This window comes from Schistocerca cancellata, chromosome 1 (assembly GCF_023864275.1).
Source record: "Schistocerca cancellata isolate TAMUIC-IGC-003103 chromosome 1, iqSchCanc2.1, whole genome shotgun sequence".
Taxonomy (NCBI): Eukaryota; Metazoa; Arthropoda; class Insecta; order Orthoptera; family Acrididae; genus Schistocerca; species Schistocerca cancellata.
In genome coordinates, this window is record NC_064626.1 from 1,050,828,904 (window position 1) to 1,050,849,975 (window position 21,072).

Below are 21,072 nucleotides of genomic sequence, written 5' to 3' on the forward strand. Positions count from 1 at the left end.
GTTAGAGCTCATTTTAGTTTCGTCCACCTACGCTCAATGGAGCACGTTATCATGATTTCATACGGGATACTCAACCTGTGCTGCTAGAACATGTGCCTTTACAAGTACGACACAACATGTGGTTCATGCACGATGGAGCTTCTGCACATTTCAGTCGAAGTGTTTGTACGCTTCTCAACAACAGATTCTGTGACCGATGGATTGGTAGAGGCGGACCAATTCCATGGCCTCCACGCTCTCCTGACCTCAACCCTCTTGACTTTCATTTATGGGGGCATTTGAAAGCTCTTGTCTACGCAATCCCGGTACCAAATGTAGAGACTCTTCGTGCTCGTATTGTGGACGGCTGTGATACAATACGCCATTCTCCAGGGCTGCATCAGCGCATCAGGGATTCCATGCGACGGAGGGTGGATGCATGTATCCTCGCTAACGGAGGACATTTTGAACATTTCCTGTAACAAAGTGTTTGAAGTCACGCTGGTACGTTCTGTTGCTGTGTGTTTCCATTCCATGATTAATGTGATTTGAAGAGAAGTAATAAAATGAGCTCTAACATGGAAAGTAGGCGTTTCCGGACACATGTTCACATAACATATTTTCTTTCTTTCTGTGTGAGGAATGTTTCCTGATAGTTTGGCCGTACCTTTTTGTAAGGCCCTGTATACCCCGCAAGCCACCGTGCGGTGCGTGGCGGAGTATACCTTACAACACTATTAGTCATTTTTTTCCTGTTCCGCTCGCAAACACGGCGAGGGAAAAACGACTGCCTATAAGCGACCGTATGAGCCCTAATTTCTTGTATCTTATCTTCTCAGTCCTTACGCGCAGTATACTCGTATGTTGCAGGTGACAGAATCGTTTTGCAGTCGGTTTCAAATGCCGGTTCTCTAAATTTTCTGAATAGTGTTCCTCGAAAAGAACGTCGCCTTCTCTCCAGGGATTCCCATTTTAGTTTGCGAAGCATCTCCGTAATACTTGCCTCTTCTTCGAACCTACCGGTAACAAACCTATCAGCCCACCTCTGAACTATTCTGACGTCTTGTTTTAATCCGATCTGACACACAGCCCACAAATCCCAGCAGTACTACAGAATAGGCTGCTCTAGCTTCCTGTATACGGTCTACTTTACAAGTTAACCACACTTTCCCAAAATTCGCCTTCCCTACCACAATCGTCAAATACTCGTTCCATTTCACATCGCTTCTCAACGTTACGCCCTGATATTTAAATGATGTGACTGTGTCAAGCAGAACGCTACTAATGCTGTATCTGAACATTACAGGCTTGTTTTTCCTGTTCATCCGTAACAACTTACATTGTACTACATTTAGAACTAGGTGACATACACCACACCGAGTAGAAATTTTGTGTAAGTCATCTAGTATCCTCCTACAGTCACTGAACTTCGACACCTTCCCGTACACCACGGTATTATCATCAAACAATTACAGATTGCTGCCCACCCTGTCCGCCAAATCATTTATGTATATAGAAAATAATAGCGATGCTGTCTCACTTCCCCGGGGCACTCCTGACTATACTTTTGTCTGTGATGAGCACTCGACGTCGACGACAATATACTGGGTACTGCTACATAAGAAGTCTTGGAGCCACTCACATACCTGGGAAGAGTGGCACGTTTCGTCACAGGGCTATTTGGTAACGTGATAGCGTTACGGAGATGTTTAACAAACTCAAGTGGCAGACTTTGCAAGAGAGGCGCTCTGCATCGCGGTGTAGCTTGCTGTCCAGGTTTCGAGAGGGTGCGTTTCTGGAAGAGGTATCGAATATATTGCTTCCCCCTACTTATACCTCCCGAGATCACGAACGTAAAATTAGAGAGATTCGAGCTCGCACGGAGGCTTTCCGGCAGTCGTTCTTCCCGCGAACCATACGCGACTGGAACAGAAAAGGGAGGTAATGACAGTGGCACGTAAAGTGCCCTCCGCCACACACCGTTGGGTGGCTTGCGGAGTTTAAATGTAGATGTAGATGTAGAACCCTCGTGTGGAAAGACATCAAGCATTAAGCGATGCGTTCATGGGCCCTTCGATTACTACCACAGGTCTCATGGAAGACCAGGCAAGGCAGGCCGGTGTGACCGAGCGGTTCTAGGCGCTTCAGTCTGGAACCGCGCTGCTGTTACGGTCGCAGGTTCGAATCCTGCCTCGGGCATGGATGTGTGTGGTGTCCTTAGGTTAGTTAGGTTTAAGTAGTTCTAAGTCTGATGACCACAGATATTAAGTCTCATAGTATTTGGAGCCATTTGAACCATTTGAAACCAGGTAAATACACCCCATAGAATAATACTGCCCCACTGGAATCTAATGTGGTGTAATGTATGTTTTGAGCAGCTGTTTGCCTGGGTGGTGGTGTATCCGGACATGACCATAGTCCTGGTGTACCAGTACAGGAGATTCATGACATCAGGTGACATGTATGCATTAATGGACTGTCCAATATCGATGATCCTATGTCCTCTGCAATTCCAACTGACGATTCGTTCGGTTAAGGAGTCACCTGCTGAGGAGTTCTGCGTTCAAAAATACACTATCTGATCAAAAGTAACCGATCACCTATCAGTGGATATTAACGTTGGCTGATCCTACCCTTCGTCTTTATAATGGATCGAACTCTGCTTGGGACACTTTCATTATGTTGTCTGGGTGTCTATGGAGGAATGGAATGGAAGCTCATTCTTGTTAAAGAGCTGAAACCAGAGAGGGTAGTGATTTTTTACGCTGGTGTCTGGAGTGAAGTCGACGTTATAACTCATCACAGTGGTGTTCCATTGGGTTCATGTTGAGGCTCTTGACAGGCCAGTCCATTTCAGGAATGTTATTGTGCACAAACCATTGTCTCACAGATGCTGCTTTATGACAAGGTGTATTGTCATGCTGATGCACATAATCATTGTTTCTCAACTGTTCTTCTACAGTACACAGTACTCAGTGTTGTAAAATGTGTACACATCGTTCCAATTTTAGAGTTTTCTAAGCGCAACACCCTACCCACGGAAACCCCCCACATACAGTAACCCCACTACTTCACTTTGGGGCTACACATGATGGCAGATAACTTTCTTCAGGCATTCGATCCATCGGATTGCCACAGGATACAGTGTGATGCACCACTCAAAACCACCCTTTTCTGCAACCACTGTCTAGTGTAGTCGCTATTTATCCCACTTCAAGCGTCAATTAGCACTGATTACAAAAATGAGTGGCTCATGGGGAGCTGGCCGCCCACAGTGCCTCATCCTTTTTAGCTCACGACACACAGTCATTGAGCTAGCTGGACTGCTGTTGCACTTTACAGCTCACGAGGAATTCTTTCCGCTGATAACATGTGATTTTTTAAAACCACCCCCTGCAAGTTTTGACGTCTCTTGTCCGTCAAGACTGGAAGTCTGTTTTATCTTGATTTAGTTACGGCTGTTCCATCGCCTTAGCACTTCACAATCACAGCATCAACAGTCTGTCTGGTCAGCTTTAGCAGAATTGAAACATACCTGGTGGATAAGTTATTGGGGTGACATCGAGTGATAAGTCCATGTTAGAGGTCACTGAGCTCTCCTAACCAACCTGATCCGCTTTTAGTACTTCTGTACTGACACTACAACCAGCACAGTACTCCCCGTCTTTTTTTATGTAGGCTCGTCCGCATCTCGTAACATCTAGAGATCAATTCATTATGTAAGGGTGGTTGGATACTTTTGATCAGATCCAGTTGCCATACAAACAATATTTAAAGGTTTTCAGTGACACTAGCACCATTTGGACGCCGAAGGGAATCAATGGTAACAGGTGAAAGTTTGTGCCAGACTGGTACTCGAAACTGGATTTCCCACTTAACGCGAGCAGTCGCCTTACCCGCTTCGGACATCCGTGTCCATTACCTATCTGGCCCAAATTCCTGGCCTGTTACTAATGTAGCGCTTCCTATCCATGTACCCCTCACTCGACATTTCGGATTCTGGCAAGAGATTGGGCTTGGTGTGCATCCGCAGTGAAAGACTAATTCTAAGCGCAGAACTGTGAAAGTTTAGTGTTCAACGTCGAGTCGAATGTGAGCTCATTAGAAGCGGCGAACAAAATCGAAGTGGAAAAGTATGGGGAATGAAGTCGGCCGTGTTCTTTTTATAAAAACCGTCCCTGCATTTACGTTAAGGGATTTAGGAAGTCGTGGAAAACATAAATTTGGATGAACGGTCCTTCCGGATGCGGTTCCAGTGCCTTGTCACGGAATGACATCGGTCAGCATTTTCTAAACGGAGTTCCTTGAGGTAACAGGCGTGTTTGATGGACAGATTGCCAATAGAAATCATACTTTCTAATGAGGCAAACCTATCTGAGACCATTCGCACTTGATGGTCGATCCGTCCAACCTGATAGCCGGCCTCGGTGGCCGAGCGGTTCTAGGCGCTTCAGTCCGGGACCGAGCTGCTGCTACTGTCGTAGGTTCGAATCCTGCCTCGGGCATGGATGTGTGTGATGTCCTTAGGTTAGTTTGGTTTAGGTCTAGGGGGCTGATGACCTCAAATGTCAAGTCCCATATTGCTTAGAACTATTTTTTGAGTCCAACCTGATAAAATGATGTTTTATTGTAGGCTGTATACGCGAAGTGCGTCATATATTTCCTAGTTGAGCCGTTGAACCAAGCAAGATGGCGCCGCCTTTTAAAATACTCGTATTCGTCTCTAGCTGATATGTCCTGTTCTTAAGTGTGTCCCACGATTAATGTTAATACACTAACAAGTTATGAAAAATTATTTCTAATCAGAAATGACCACGTTCTCATATCCGCTACATGCAACATATTTTGTTCTTGTATGTCTGTGGGGAAAGTATTTTGAAAGTTTGGTGGAGTGCTTTTGTTTCGTCTTTCATAATAAGAAGGGAGAAAATCACATTTGTACAACTTTGAAACTATGTCTGACATATGAGTCAAGAGGACATCGTTATTGCAGAAAGTGCAGTGGTATTATAAAAACTGGGATATCATGTGTCGTTATACATGCAGCAGTTTCTGTTCCATGTATGTGATCTTGTACATGTGCAGCACTAAAGCAGTACTCAATAATCGTTGCGATGTTTTGGTGTGGCGCTATCTACCGGCCACTGCATTAAACCAATCTGCAGTTCATAAGCATTTCGGAACGCAATGGAAGAATTAGATCTAAATCCTTGAGGCTGACTTGCTCTAAAATCGATAGGCTATCTCGGAACAAGAATGGCGGCGATAGGTCTAGGAAACGTCCTATCTCGTCAGCTGTTTGGCAGAGTATCACTTATCTAGCGAGCAAACAACGTCCCAACCCAGATTTTTCCGGAAGACTTATCGACTGTGTAGTTAGCTCGCACGTCTTTGTGGGCAAGCGAGTCGCGGCGCTACTAATACATCGCCTTTAATGAGGAAATTTCAATAAGGGTTATGAGGCTATGTTCCAGATGTCGCTGGATATGAGCGGAGATAAAATCAGTGCACGTTTCCTTGTTCAGTAGCGGGTATTTTGAGATGTTGCTTATGGATAAAGTTCATAGTTCTCTGATGAATTTTTAATATGGGTTCACCCTGCATATCCCTGTTTAACATGTTACTCACGGTCTGCTCTAAGCTTTTGCAACATAACGTAGAGTCTCATACTCAGAGAATGCATTTGAGGGAGAAGGTGCAGGAATCCTTCATTGGCGTTTCGAACAGGTTCCTAGTGGATGTGGTTTGTCGTTGCCTTCCTCCCTCCTGTTATGAAGTGTCGTGAGTGTATCTGTGTCGTGTGGATGACTGTAATAAGTGCGTGCGCAGTGTAGTGGTGGGTCTATGCTATTATGGATCAAGGAAATGGGGAGGGTGAGACCTGTTGTTGGCACATAGGCTACTCCTCTCGAATAGCACCAAGGAGGTCGCCGAGGTCAACGTCTCTGTCGATCGGATTCCACATGCTCTCGCTTCATAAGACACTGCGGAGGGGGTTGGAGTTTAATCCAGGACAATACCACAAAGACTGGTTATCAGGAACTTTATGCCATCATCTTCCGTTCTATCCCCCCCCACGCACACACACACTGCCGGTCAAATACTGCCACTGAAAATTTTCCACCATCAGTGAACGAAGAGGCTTAGCTCCAGTCAAACCTGATAGCCGGCCTCGGTGGCCGAGCGGTTCTAGGCCCTTCAGTCCGAAACCGAGCTGCTGCACAAGCTTGCAATAGTGGCCTCAAGCCTTTGTAAAGTGGAGAGCGAGATGTTGCAGTGCTTAAGACTCTGGACTCGCATTTGGGAGGAGCGGGGTTCAAATCTTTGTTTCTTTGAAAATGTACTGCTCGAATTCTTGTCCCATCCTTGTGCTATACAAATTTGTGTCAAATGACCAATAACTCCTTTGTAAAAGACACATTAAAACATGAGGTTCCTTATATGTAAAGGTTTTTTTTAAAGTACCGTTACCAGTCACAAACTTTGTCAACTGTTGCATTACTTATTTATTTAGCGACATGTTTCGAGGGTTAAACCTCATCTTCAGGCTAAATGACATTACAAAAACAACTTTACAATAAGGTCATACTGATATTACATAGTCTTTTCGCCAATGCTGTAGTCATCCTGTGGAAGAAGAGAAAACCGAGTAAGAGGCGATGTCACTTTGGAAGCTGGACTGATGTTTGCACGAAAATGCTGTGTAACGGTCACTCACTTTGTTCTTCTGCTGTGGCAGTCTCGCTGTGATGTGTTGCGGTGTATCCACTTCCGTGGCTCTCTTGGTCACTGTTCACAAATTGTCACTAATATAGCAGAAACTTGGAAACACGATCGCAAACAGTTCTGCAGTGCAGTGGACAAGATGGCGGTCGAAATACAGCTGGTTCCGATTTCACTATCGATTTGTCGAGAAGAGAAATTTTTTAACATCGAGTATAGAGTTAAGTGTCAGGAAGTCATTTCTGAAAGTAATTTGTGTCGAGTGTAGCCATGTATGGAAGTGAAACATGGACGATAAATAGTTTGGACAAGAAGAGAATAGAAGCTTTTGAAATGTGGTGCTACAGAAGAATGCTGAAGATTAGATGGGTAGATCACATAACTAATGAGGAGGTATTGAATAGAATTGGGGAGAAGATGAGTTTGTGGCTCAACTTGACTAGAAAAGGGATCGGTTGGTAGGACATGTTCTGAGGCATCAAGGGATCACCAATTTAGTATTGGAGGACAGTGTGGAGGGTAAAAATCGTAGAGGGAGACCAAGAGATGAATACACTAAGCAAATTCAGAAGGATGTCGGTTGCAGTAGGTACTGGGGGATGAAGAAGCTTGCACAGGATAGAGTAGCATGGAGAGCTGCATCAAACCAGTCTCAGGACTGAAGACCACAACAACATCGATTTGTCGATCTGTGTGGTGTCAGATGTTTACATGTAGTCTGCACGTCTTGTTACTGTATTACAGATGTAGGTTGACGAAATACATTACAAATTGAACACCTGTTACAATATTATTGACACATCATGATATAAACTATTTATTTTACATATTTCTAAGCTATTGCTGGGGCTAGAGTCAAACGACTGTCATGTTGTGTATCTTTTATTCTAGGAGTATTGTAGTGAAATTGGAAAAGAAATGTGAATTTTTGAAGTCTGTCATTTCATTCAGGATCTCGTTATTCTCCATGTAGCCATGGATGAATATTTCCTTTTCTTCCAAGATGTCCATTTTCCAGCTCTTTTCTAAATTATGTAGTACTTTGAGTTCGTTGTCTATTGTAACACTGTGTCCTGTTTCATTTATATGTTTCGCTATAGCTGATTATTCGGTTTGCCAAGTCTGAAACAGTCAATGTGTCCCAAAGTGACATCGCCTCTCACTAAATTTTCTCTTCCACAGGATGACCACAGCATTTACGAAAAGACTATGTAATATCAGTCTGACCTTATTGTAAAGTTGTTTTTGTAATACCATTTAGCCTGAAGATGAGGTTTAACCCTCGAAACATGTCGCTAAATAAATAAGTAATACAATAGTTGACAAAGTTTGTGACTGGTAGCGGTAATTTAAAAAGGCCTTTACATATTTCTTGAGACAGTCACGGTCGAAAAATAGTCAAAATGGCTTCAAATTCAAAATAAGGTTCCATAGTACACTTTTATTAAGTGATGCGGTAAACGTAATGGAGAAGTAGTACTCAAATCACCGTCTAGCCCTCTCGATACGGCTTTGCTGTGATGTTTGGAAAATTATTGCAAGTGGTTGCACAGATGGCTTCGTAACAGGTCAGGGCCTGTTCCTGCTCACGTCCTTGACATACTGAGGCAGCGCTCCGTCTCTTAATGACCTCGGCGTTGACGGATAATTAACTGTATCTGTCCTCGACATGTTTAGTGCTCACAACCCACTGTCGTTTCAGTGGAGTAATGTAACCCAGCATGAATATATAGCTTTACGACTCCTTGGGACCTGCACCTTATAACTGCACCACCTCATACATTGACAGAAAAAAATCGCAGCACGAAGAAGGAGTTGTGCGACATAAACGAAAGTTGGTAGGCTTGTTCCTACATTTGAAAGGTGAGTTGACATTAATCAAGAATACCTTTAAGGTGACAAAGCCGCAATTACCAGCACCTCATCGAATTGGCTCAAATGGCTCCGAGCACTATGGGACTTAACTGCTGAGGACATCAGTCCCATAGAACTTAGAACTACTGAAACCTAACTAACCTAAGGACATCACACACATCCATGGCCGAGGCAGGTTTCGAACCTGCGACCGCAGCGGTCGCGCGGTTCCAGACTGTAGCGCCTAGAACCGCTCGGCCACCCGGCCGGCTCATCGAGTTCGAGCGAAGTCGTGTGACAAGGCTACGAGGAGCTGGATGTGCCTTCTGCGGTACTGCAGAAAGTCTTGGCAGGAATGTAGCCACTGTACATTATTGTTATCAGCATTAGTCTCGAGAATGTGCGGTCGCAAGAAGCTCGGGCTCTGGGCGGCCACGGGACACTACCGAAAGAGAAGACCATCGTTTTTGGGGTATACCTCTGGCGCACAGTACTGCGTCTGCAGCAGCTATCTGAGCAGCAACTGGGACGACAGTTACACAACAAACTGTTACAAATCGGTCACTTGAAGGACATCTCCACCGAGCGAGGTGGCGCAGTGGTTAGCACACTGGACTCGCATTCGGGAGGACGACGGTCCAATCCCGCGTCCGGCCATCCTGATTTCGGTTTTCTATGATTTCCCTACAATCGCTCCAGGCGAATGCGGGGATGGTTCCTTTGAAAGGGCACGGCCGGCTTCCTTCCCTAATCCGATGAGACCGATGACCTCGCTGTTTGGTCTCTTCCTCCACACAACCCAACCCCAACCCCAAGGACATCTCCAAGCCAGACGACCTGTAGCGCGTATTCCACATACATCAAACCACCGCCATTTGGTGCCAAGCGGGAGATCATTGGAGAACAGGACGGAAGTCTGTTACGTTTTCTGATGAAAGGTGGTTCTGCCTTCGTGCATAGTGATGGTGTGTTGGTTACAAGGAGTCCAGCTCATGGCCTGCAACTAATCTGTTTGCATACTAGATTCCATGGGCCTACACCTGGAGCTATGGTCTGGAGTGCGATTTCGTATGACAGTAGGAGCACTCTCGTGGTTATCCCACACACCCTGACTGCAAATTTGTACATCAATTTGGTAATTCGATTTGTTTTGCTGCCATTCACGAATAGCATTCCAGGTATGTTTTCCCAGGACAGCGCTTGCCAACATACTGCTGTTGTAACCCAACATGCTCCACGGAGAGTCGACATGTTGCCTTGGTATGCTCGATCACCAGAGCTGTCTCCAACCGAGTAGATATGGAACATCATCGGACGACAACTCCAGCGTCATCCAAAAACAGCATCAGTATTGACCGACGAAGTGCAACAGCCATAGAACCCCATTGCACGAATTGACAGCCATTACCTTGTACAACACAATGCACGCACCTTTGCATGCTTGCTTTCAACATTCTGGCGGTTACATCTGTTATTAATGTACCAGCAGTTCACACTTACAATTGCTTTTCTCGAGCTTACGTTATCCTATGATATTGCCATATTAAACATTTGTATATATTTCCTAGACAAATGCATTACCGAAATTTCATTACTCTACATTAATTAATTTTTGATGCTGCGATTTTTCTTCCATCAGTGTAGCTATTAGCTATTTAAGCAAAAATCCTGAAAACATGACTATATGATTAAGCACTACTGATGGAAACTCTTGGGAAATACTAAGATCAAAGAAAATTTAGCTCTATATTCGATATATAGCTGACGTAATATATCTATTTAATATAAGAACGTTTGAGAAGTTGCTATATTCACATATAATATTACCAATTTTTCTGATCCTGTTAAATAGCACATAGCACAGCTTTCTTTTCCTTTTTTTTTTTTTGGTGTATGTGGTTTCTACTCAATCACAAATTCATAATTCTTATGACAACTTGTCACAAGAATTGTAATGGATGTGATATTGTCTTTGCGCTTATCCAGATAGAACGTAAACTGTCTGATAACTGTGAAACATACAGAAGACATAGGCGGGTCGAATGTCCATAACTTCGTACACATACACACCATCGGCAGATATGTAAATGATTAGAGTTCAATTCTCTGAAAGCCTGAGAACGGCCACTAGCGCATTAGTGGTGTTCGTGTTTCGTGCTGTTACCCGATCTGGTAGGATATACACTGAGGCGACAAAAGTCAGGAGATTCCTCCTAATAGCGTTCAAAAATGGTTAAAATGGCTTTAAGCACTATGGGACTTAACATCTGAGGTCATCAGTCCCCTAGATTTAGAACTACTTAAACCTAACTAACCTAAGGACATCACATACATCCATGCCCGAGGCAGGATTCGAACCTGCGACCGTGGCAGCAGCGTGGTGGCGGACTGAAGCGCCTAGAACCGCTCAGTCACAGCGGCCGGCTCATGATAGGATGTCTGACTTCCTTTTTCTCGGCCTAGTACAGTAAGTCGACGTGGCATGGACTCAACCAGTCGTCGAAGTCCCCTGCAGAAATACTGACTGATGCTACCTCTGTAGCAGTCCGTAATTGTGAGCGTGTTGCCGGTGCAGGACTTTGTGCACGAACTTGCGTCTCCTTTATGCCGACAAATGTTCCACGGGATTCATGTTGGGCGATTTGGGTGTCCAAATCATTGCCTGGATATGGTCAGAGTGCTCTTCAGACCAGTTGCAAAGAGTTGTGGACCGATAACATGGCGCATTGTCATCCATAAAAATTCCACCGTTGTTTGCAAACATGAAGTCCACTAAAGACTGCAACTAAACGCACATAACCGAAGACCCAGTCCTTTCCATGTAAACACAGCCTACATCTTTATGGAGCCACCACCAGCAGTGCCTGGGATTTTCTCTCCCTCGTGATGGCTGGGTGTTGTGTGATGTCCTTAGGTTAGTTAGGTTTAAGTAGTTCTAAGTTCTAGGGGACTGATGACCATAGATGTTAAGTCCCATAGTGCTCAGAGCCATTTGAAGCCATTTGAGACCAGCAGTGCCTTGTTGACAACCTGAACCCATGGCTTTGTGTGTTCTGCGCCATACTCGAAGTCTCAGCTCTTGTCCACTGATATCGGGACTCATCTGACCAGGCCTTGGTTTTCCAGTCGTCTATTGTCCAGCCGATACTGTCACAAGCCCATCGCTGCAGACGATTTCGTGCTTTTAGCAAAGGCACTAGAGTCGGTCGTCTGCTGCCATAGACCATTAACACAAAATTTCGCCGCACTGTCCGAGCGCATACGTTCATCGTATGTCCCACGTTGATTTCTGCGGTTATTTCACGAAGTGTTACATGTCTATTAGCACTGACAGCTGTACGCAAATGCTGGTGCTCCCGGTCGTTAAGTGAAGGCCGTCGACCACTGCGTTGTCCGTGGTGAGTGGTAATGCCTAAAATTTGGTTTTCTCGGCGCAATCTTGATATTGTGGATTTCGGAATATTGAATTCCCTAACGAGATCCGAAATGGAATGTTCCTTACGTGTAGCTTCAACTACTATTCCGCGTTCAAAGTCTGTTAATTTCCGTCGTGCGGCGATAATCACTCCGGAAAGCTACTCATATGAATCACCTGAGTACAAATTACACCTCAGATAATCCACTGCCCTCTTATACTCTCCGGCATTGGCCCGTTACCGAACCTGCATTTATCGCGAATCTCTCGCCCATGGAGGAGCTCCGGGTGACTAAAAAAGAAAAAGCAGGTGATGCTATTATATGAGAAAGGTAAAAGAACGGGCTCGTATAGTCTTAATACCGGTTTGCAGTAGAATTCTTGTACATATTTTGAGTTCGAATACAATAAATTTCCTTGAGACAGAAGAGCTTCTGTCACAAATCAGCACTGGCTATTGCTCCAGTATTTAGAATTCCTACCATGTCGGATTAAAGGAAGACATCAAAGCAGTTCAGAGTTGTGTTGCTATATATGTTACTGGTAGAGTCGATCAGGACGCAAGTGTTACGAAAGTGCTTCGTGAACACAAATGGGAATTCCTGGAGGGTAGACGACGCTCTTTTCGCGCAGCAATATCGCGGAAATTTAGAGAATCGACATTTGAAGGCCGGCCGAAGTGGCCGTGCGGTTAAAGGCGCTGCAGTCTGGAACCGCAAGACCGCTACGGTCGCAGGTTCGAATCCTGCCTCGGGCATGGATCTTTGTGATGTCCTTAGGTTAGTTAGGTTTAACTAGTTCTAAGTTCTAGGGGACTAATGACCTCAGCAGTTGAGTCCCATAGTGCTCAGAGCCATTTTTGACATTTGAGGCCATCTGCAGATCGATTCTAACGCTGCCATCGTATATTTCGCATAAGGATCACGAAGATAAAATGAGAGAATTTAGGGCTCATAGGAGGCGTTCTGATATTCGCTTTTCCCTCGCTCTATCTGAGTGTGGAACAGGAAACGAAATGACTTGTAGTGGTACGTGGTACCCTCCGCCATACACCGTACGGTGGCTTGCGGAGTATTATGCAGATGGACACGGAGACGTCACGTACTCGTTTGACACAGCGTTATTAGCACCTGGGACAGTTTGAGAGGGGCCTCATTGTGGGTCTCCATTTGGCCGGGTGGATATGTGTAGCATTCGGATGTGACAGTGGTCCGATATTGGGTTGCATGAGAACACGTGAGGGCGGGCATGCTCCTCGTCAAGGTTCTCGTTGACCACGTGTGACCAACACAAGGAAGCATGGGCATATTATGCAACAACACATCGCAACCCTTTCGCATCCGCACCTGCTGTGCGAGAACAAGTAACGGACTCCCAGCTACATGCTGTTTCATCCCGCACTATTGGTCCGAGACGAGAAGCAGCAACCGAACTAGGGAATTAACGTCCCATGCGTTGGCTGCTGTTAACACCAGAACACAAACTGGTGTTTTTGGAGTCGTGCCACGACCATTAAGTGTGGACTACTAATGAATTGTGTTCACTGATAAACCGCAGTTCTGCACTAGTCCGGATGACCATGGTCGATGAGAAAGGTGATGTCCTGCCGAGAGGTCCTGTTCTTCAGATGGTTTGAAGACGCACAGCAGTGTTACTCCTGGGGTAGGCAGCCACTCGTTATGACTTCAGGTCACGGCTGGCATTGGTCGACGGAACTCTGAATGTACAGCGGTGCATCATGGACGCCCTAAGCCCTGAAATGTTACTCCTCAGGCTACAGTATTGCGATGGCATTTTTCAACAGGATAATGCTCGTCCACACACGCCGTGTGTCTCTGTGAACTATCTGCGTGATGTTGAGGTATTCCCATTATCAGCCAGATCCCCAGATCTCGGCGCCCAGCTAGGACGCCAATTCTGTCCCAGCGTAATTATCCACGATATCAAGGACTAGTTACAACAGCTGTAAGGCTGCTTGTCTCCGGGGATGGCTTTACGACACCCCACGTAACCGAATCAGTGAAGGCATACAGGCCAGAGAGGGTGCGACGTCATTCTGATATACGTTGTATAGCACTCCGTCTTCAGGCACAGGTGGCCCATCAGGATCATCCGATCACCGAATCATCCTTAGCTGAGGACTCGGATAGTAGGGGCGTGTGGTCAGCACACCGCTCTCCCGGTCGTTATGATGGTTTTCTTTGGCCAGAGCCGCTACTATTCGGTGTTCGGTCGAGTAGCTCCTCAATTGGCATCACGAGGCTGAGTGCACCCCGAAAAATGGCAACAGCGCATGGCGGGCCGGGTGGTCACTCATCCAAGTGCCGGCCACGCCCGACAGCGCAGCTGTATTCTGAGATTTGTTCTTTTATTAAAATAATAAATGAGCATGAAGAGAGCATGCGAAAAATTGGCGTTCCTCATAATTTTCTTCAGTAGTTGCACAAAGTAATGCAGAAAACCTGTAGTTATGCATAAGTTACTTGGGAAGAGAATTGCCTATGAACATTGAATGTCATGTTGTTTACCATTAGAGGTTCTGATTTATGATTTTTTTTTCACCCGTGGACTTAAGGAGTAGCAATCGAGCAGTTTAAGGCTGGTTTTAAGTCAAATAATAAAGAGAATTTCCAGTTATGCTTTATGTATATCTTCTATAGTTTCTTAACATCCATGAGTTACGCGTACATATGCAAAAATAAAGAAGTTCGAAGTATCGACGCTAGGACATATCAGACTTCAACGATATTCTAGTATTTTTATTTGTTTATTTTTTTTTAAATCTTTTTAGAAGTGCATAGAAAGCGTGTCTGGTTTTATGTAGTTATCAGGTAGTAACATTTACGGGGGCTGAGTAAGTGGTTGACGATAGAGAATAGATACAGGAACGAAGGTTGTCTGGAAACATGAGCATTATCAGGATCGAGTTGTCCTCCTGGTGATGCGCTAAATTTATAAGTTGTACAATACTGTAACTCTTTGTTGTCAAATTCATAATTCATAAGCAAACATTACTATACTTTCTTGTAAAAAAGTCCTTTCTTCAGTATTGTATATACTGAGTCATTTGAAGTTTGAAGAATGAATCTATTGGATATTATCATGTACAAGGATTAATGACATATCATCGAAGCAACAAGACAATTGACTGATGTAATGAAAATTTGTGGAATATACGTGAATTACGTTAACGAAGATTATTTTACATGACTAAGGGTATTTTGTGTCTTTCTTTCAGTTTTCGGATGGAGCATGATAAAAATGACTGCTAGATGCTTGCGTTTTCTGCATCTTCCTTCGTCAACGATATTTACGAAACTGCAGGATACTGATAAACACCTAGATCGTAAAATATCGATTGTATATTTTGGAGTTTTAGACATCTCGAGTCCCGAAACGCTTCCATGTTCGGTTGATCAATATCGTCACGATTCTCTCGTGTAAGGTGTCTCCTAACGGAGACCCTCCTTTGTACACATTTGAAATCTTAGTCCTTCGTCACATAGGTCCTACCTTCTGACTGCAGATTCAATCTCATTCGTAGATAGCCAGTACCGTACAAACAGACAGGAGCTTCACAATCTCTATTTCACAAGCTAAATTTAATTTATATTTCCGTTTCGTAACACGTTTTCAGTGGTGACCAACTACAGAAAAGTTCAGAACCCAATAGTTTTCTACCAGCAGAACTAGTTTCCACTCCCAATAGCAAACTGATATGTAGAAATGGAGAAAAATGACAGCAAAGTTTCGAAGCAAAACTTTCCGAAAGATTATCCCGTCATCTACAAGAAAAATGATGTTCAAGTAATGTTTTCTACCAAGTCGTCGACATATTAATTCAATAGTAGTGACTCTATCCTTGAGAAATACTGAAAATTGTGTCTGTGACCGCTGATGATTATCCTGCGAGATTAAAACAACAAATTTCGCACATAAAAAAAATCTTAACGTAGCCATGAACTCAGGTAAATATTCTGTATGAATATATTATTTTCAATTGCTGGTGTTGCATGCAGGTTCATACAGACTTGGAATGAACTTCGCAACAGTGTAACAGAAGAAAATTTACTTGGAACCCAAAATCTAGCTAGTGTGCTGTGCTGTATAGGCTTTTGAAACGTGAATATATATATATATATATATATATATATATATATATATATATATATATATATATATTTTTAAAAATTAAAATGTTGCAGCAAGAATCTATAGAAAGTCAGTTGACAAGCCCGAATATCTGTCTAGCATCGTTCTGAATTTGGAACGAGCTAAAAAATTAGTAACTGAAAGGAAAAGATGTATGCTGAGCTAATTTTGTCGCCACAGAAGAGTTACCGATATGCTTAACATTAATCGAAACATTCTGAGAAATTGACATGTAAGAAACCAGTAAGTTTAGACTTTGACGCATCGTCAACAAAGTGGTCTTTAAGGACACATTGCAGTTGTCTCTTGGCGTCGGTCAGGCTAGTCGAAGGCCTAAAAGAACTTCTCTGGAGCAGAATTTGAGCTTCTGTCCCTCGAGGTACGAACTCAGTGTGTTGCCTCACTCAGTGAAGAGGACACCACGTTGTAGAGAAATTTTTAATACTGCCAAAAATATTTTAAAAGCATACGCTTCTCCAAACAAGTTCCTCAAAGAGTAAAGAAATAAAGATGTATACTGTAGGGTATAAGCAGTTAATTATTCCGCGTATCATTCCTGCCTGGATCACAAAGAGGCGAAGCTGATATCGATAGCATATGGAGTTGACTGTAAACGGGAATTACAGCGCAAAAATATGAGCAGCGGGTTATCAGGCACAAAAGCGAACAGCAGGAAATAGGCGTCAGAACAAGGCGTCTGGTAGGCGCTCACCTCGTCCTTCTTGCCGGAGCTTGCTTTGGTGTGGACCATCGTGCCTCGAGTAACTCGTCTTCGTCGGCGGCAGCCAGTGCACTGTCCGGGCGAGAGGTCTGGCCGGGCATGACATACGCTCGGACCGACGCCACTGCGCATGCGCTACTCGCGGGAGCTCGATAGCGGTTCTAGCAGGAACCATTCACAAGAATCAGGTGGTTGAGAAACACAAAGACATCGAAAAGCGCGCGTCCCAGAAAATGAATTTCTCGTTCCTCGACCCTTGCAATTGCCATACTTTCTATTTTGTGACTGATTACAGTCATTACTGATTTCTTAGTTTACTGAAGTCAGATCGATTTGAAAGACATCGAGTGAAGAATATTTTGACGAAACAACGCACGTTTATGAGTTCGAGCCACAAGTAGAATATGTGTTAGAACTCGTTTACCAATTCCTTGCCCGAGGACACTCCCTGACAACTGCAGCTGAGAGTATTGGGTGCGTCATATGATTTCATAACCAGGCAGCTCTTCCAACGTAATTTTTACGTTCGATTACATTTATAATTTTTATATGCATGTCTGTGTAAAACCTCTTTTTATGCTTTTAGTATGTTATCTGCATTTTACACACGCACGCACACACACACACACAGAGAGAAAGACAGGGGTTACATAATTATTCACTTCTTAAATTTAGTTCCACGCTCATTCTGTATATATATTTCTGTTAGGTAACGTTATAAGTGCTACTATACTGTCGCAGTATGAAAAGTTACAAAAACGTTGACGTTAATTGTGAGTGGTATTTTTACAGTATACCACACTGCTCTTTTACGAAACACGAGTATTCTTTCTAAGAGTCATCTTGTACACTTCCCTATACAGGGTGTTACAAAAAGGTACGGCCGAACTTTCAGGAAACATTCCTCACACACAAATAAAGAAAAGATGTTATGTGGACATGTGTCCGGAAACGCTTAATTTCCATGTTAGAGCTCATTTTAGTTTCGTCAGTATGGACTGTACTTCCTCGATTCACCGCCAGTTGGCCCAATTGAAGGAAGGTAATGTTGACTTCGGTGCTTGTGTTGATGTTGACATGCGACTCATTGCTCTACAGTACTAGCATCAAGCACATCAGTACGTAGCATCAACAGGTTAGTGTTCATGACGAACGTGGTTTTGCAGTCAGTGCAATGTTTACAAATGATGAGTTGGCAGATAACCATTTGATGTATGGATTAGCACGGGGCAATAGCCGTGGCGCGGTACGTTTGTATCGAGACAGATTTCCAGAACGAAAGTGTTACGACAGGAAGACGTTCGAAGCAACTGATCGGCGTCTGAGGGAGCACGGAACGTTCCAGCCTATGACTCGCGACTGGGGAAGACCTAGAACGACGAGGACACCTGCAATGGACGAGGCAATTCTTCGTGCACTTGACGATAACCCTACTGTCAGCGTGAGAGACGTTGGTGCTGTACAAGGTAACGTTGACCACGTCACTGTATGGAGAGTGCTACGGGAGAACCAGTTGTTTCCGTACCATGTACAGCGTGTGCAGGCACTATCAGCAGCTGATTGGCCTCCACGGGTACACTTCTGCGAATGGTTCACCCAACAATGTGTCAATCCTCATTTCAGTGCAAATGTTCTCTTTACGGATGAGGCTTCATTCCAACGTGATCAAATTGTAAATTTTCACAATCAACATGTGTGGGTTGACGAGAATCCGCACGCAATTGTGCAATCACGTCATCAACACAGATTTTCTGTGAACGTTTGGGCAGGCATTGTTGGTGATGTCTTGATTGGGCCCCATGTTCTTCCACCTACGCTCAATGGAAATGGAGCGCGGTATCATGATTTCATACGGGATACTCTACCTGTGCTGCTAGAACATATGCCTTTACTTGTACGACACAACATGTGGTTCATGCACGATGAAGCTCCTGCACATTTCAGTCGAAGTGTTTGTACGCTTCTCAACAACAGATTCGGTGAGCGATGGATTGGTAGAGGCGGACCAATTCCATGCCCTCCACGCTCTCCTGACCTCAACCCTCTTGACTTTCATGTATGGGGGCATTTGAAAGCTCTTGTCTACGCAACCCCGGTACCAAATGTAGAGACTCTTCGTGCTCGTATTGTGGACGGCTGTGATACAATACGCCATTCTCCAGGGCTGCATCAGCGCATCGGGGATTCCATGCGACGGAGGGTGGATGCATGTATCCTCGCTAACGGAGGACATTTTGAACATTTCCTGTAACAAAGTGTTTGAAGTCACGGTGGTACGTTCTGTTGCTGTGTGTTTCCATTCCATGATTAATGTGATTTGAAGAGAAGTAATAAAATGAGCTCTAACATGGAAAGTAAGCGTTTCCGGATACATGTCCACATAATATATTTTCTTTCTTTGTGTGTGAGGAATGTTTCCTGAAAGTTTGGCCGTACCTTTATGTAACACCCTGTAGATGAGAAGAATCAGATGTGTGTAAATACGAGTCCTAAACCTCCTCCTTTTCACTGTTTTGCGGATCATGTGGGGGAGGTGGTGGTGGGGGGGGGGTTGTCTGTAAGCATATACGAGTAGTTTTTTTTAGTACTGGCTATTTCTTCACTTCCTTCACTATTTTTTTTAAATATCTACATTACTCACTTCACACTATCTGGTGAAATGCTACATACATTCTTTTAAAGCAGACATATGTATTTCTTTCCTCTGTTCAGAATTGCCTCATTTTCAGGCTCATCCTTGTCTGAGCGATGTAGATAATTGTCACGTCATACGCACACATTCTAAATTTCTGATTAACGTTTTGAGTGACTGCATCTACATAAAAAAATAAACAGTATTGGTCCGAGATCGATACCTTGTAGGAAGCTGAATTTGACAGTTTGCAAATCACATCTGTAACTGATCACATTTCTCCCAACATTATGTCTGATTTCTGTGCAACTGTCTTCTCTTTGATGCGTAAGATTTTATGATAGAATGGCATTTTCACCGAATCCCGTATTGATACAACGTTATTATTAGTCTTAAATCGTTTACTTAGTCTAATGTATGAAACATAGCTTATTATTCTGGTTCATTGGACAACATTGTGTCTCAACAAATTACAAATAGTTTCGACAGAAGTTTTCCGTAAACTTATGCTGGTTGCAAATCAAATACGGGAACTGACAATGGCTCCCATTTATGTCCAATTGCCCACTAACAGCTCGCCTGGTACTTCAGACAAGGGCATTTTGAAAATTATCAACAAAATCTCTTGCTATCGATTTATTGAGTTTCCTCCACTTTGCTGTGTTGAGTACAGTATGTAGTTTAAGTCTGATATATCTTAACATTACCGTATACATTTTTCCAAAAGCGAAAACCAGTGGTGTTGGCCTGTTGTTCACCTCTATTACCTAGCTTAAAGCCTGACTTTACTTTATATAAATTTAATGATTACGGAAGAATACCTCTGTGTGTTTCAGGTTTCAATGGATATATGAAGTGCTTTAATACACTCTCACTTCATTTATGTTATGGGATGTAACACCATCTACGCCAATTGACTGTTTGACTTTTAATTGTTTTATTACGTTATAAATCTTGTTAGAAGAGTGCTATAAAGAGAGACAGCAGGCAACAGAATAGGATTTATAAAGTGTAAAAACTTACGGTCATACAAATCGAACTCCCTCCACCCAGTAAAACAGAACGTTGTCTAGAACGATGAGGACTGTGCAAAGCGTAATACGGAAATGAGCAGCACGGGTACCGATGGTGCCGAGTAATCGTTAAACGTATCCAGAAGGGGTCTGATAATCTTCCTAAGTGGCTTCTTTGGAAAACCAGCATGTAGCATTTCGCACTGCGTTATTAAAATGGTGCACTCGGATATCATACTTACTCATTCTAAGCTTTGCATCAGTTCACTCAGGTAGTTTAACGTAGTAGCCCAACGTCTGTGCGATTTGACGACTTCACAAACACCGAGCTTTGCAAACTTACAAGCCACAGAGAAAGGCTGACAGGGAACTCTGTACAACTGAACTATTCATTCGGAAAGAAACATCTGATGTGCCTATACATTGGTTACGAATTTCCTGTAGTCTGATACTCGCTGTTCAAAAAATCACTGTTTGCAGCTTCGACGCTTCATGTCGACGACGAACGCTAAGAACCTCAAAATTTGTTTCGTATTTAAAACAAAAATGTTTTGCAGAGATGCAGCAAAAATTTTGGTGTACA

At 43.7% G+C, this 21,072-nt stretch overlaps 1 protein-coding gene across 1 annotated transcript in view; it reads right to left on the bottom strand.

Moving 5' to 3' along the window:
* Window positions 1-16,915, bottom strand: part of LOC126090542 (uncharacterized) — a 50,214-nt gene extending 33,299 nt beyond the window's left edge. Inside the window, exon 1 of the mRNA XM_049906994.1 lies at window positions 16,836-16,915. Within this exon, the coding sequence (XP_049762951.1) occupies window positions 16,836-16,874 (39 nt within the window). The 5' untranslated portion in view covers window positions 16,875-16,915. The remainder of the gene's footprint in view (window positions 1-16,835) is intronic.
* Between the last annotated feature and the right edge of the window lie 4,157 nt (window positions 16,916-21,072).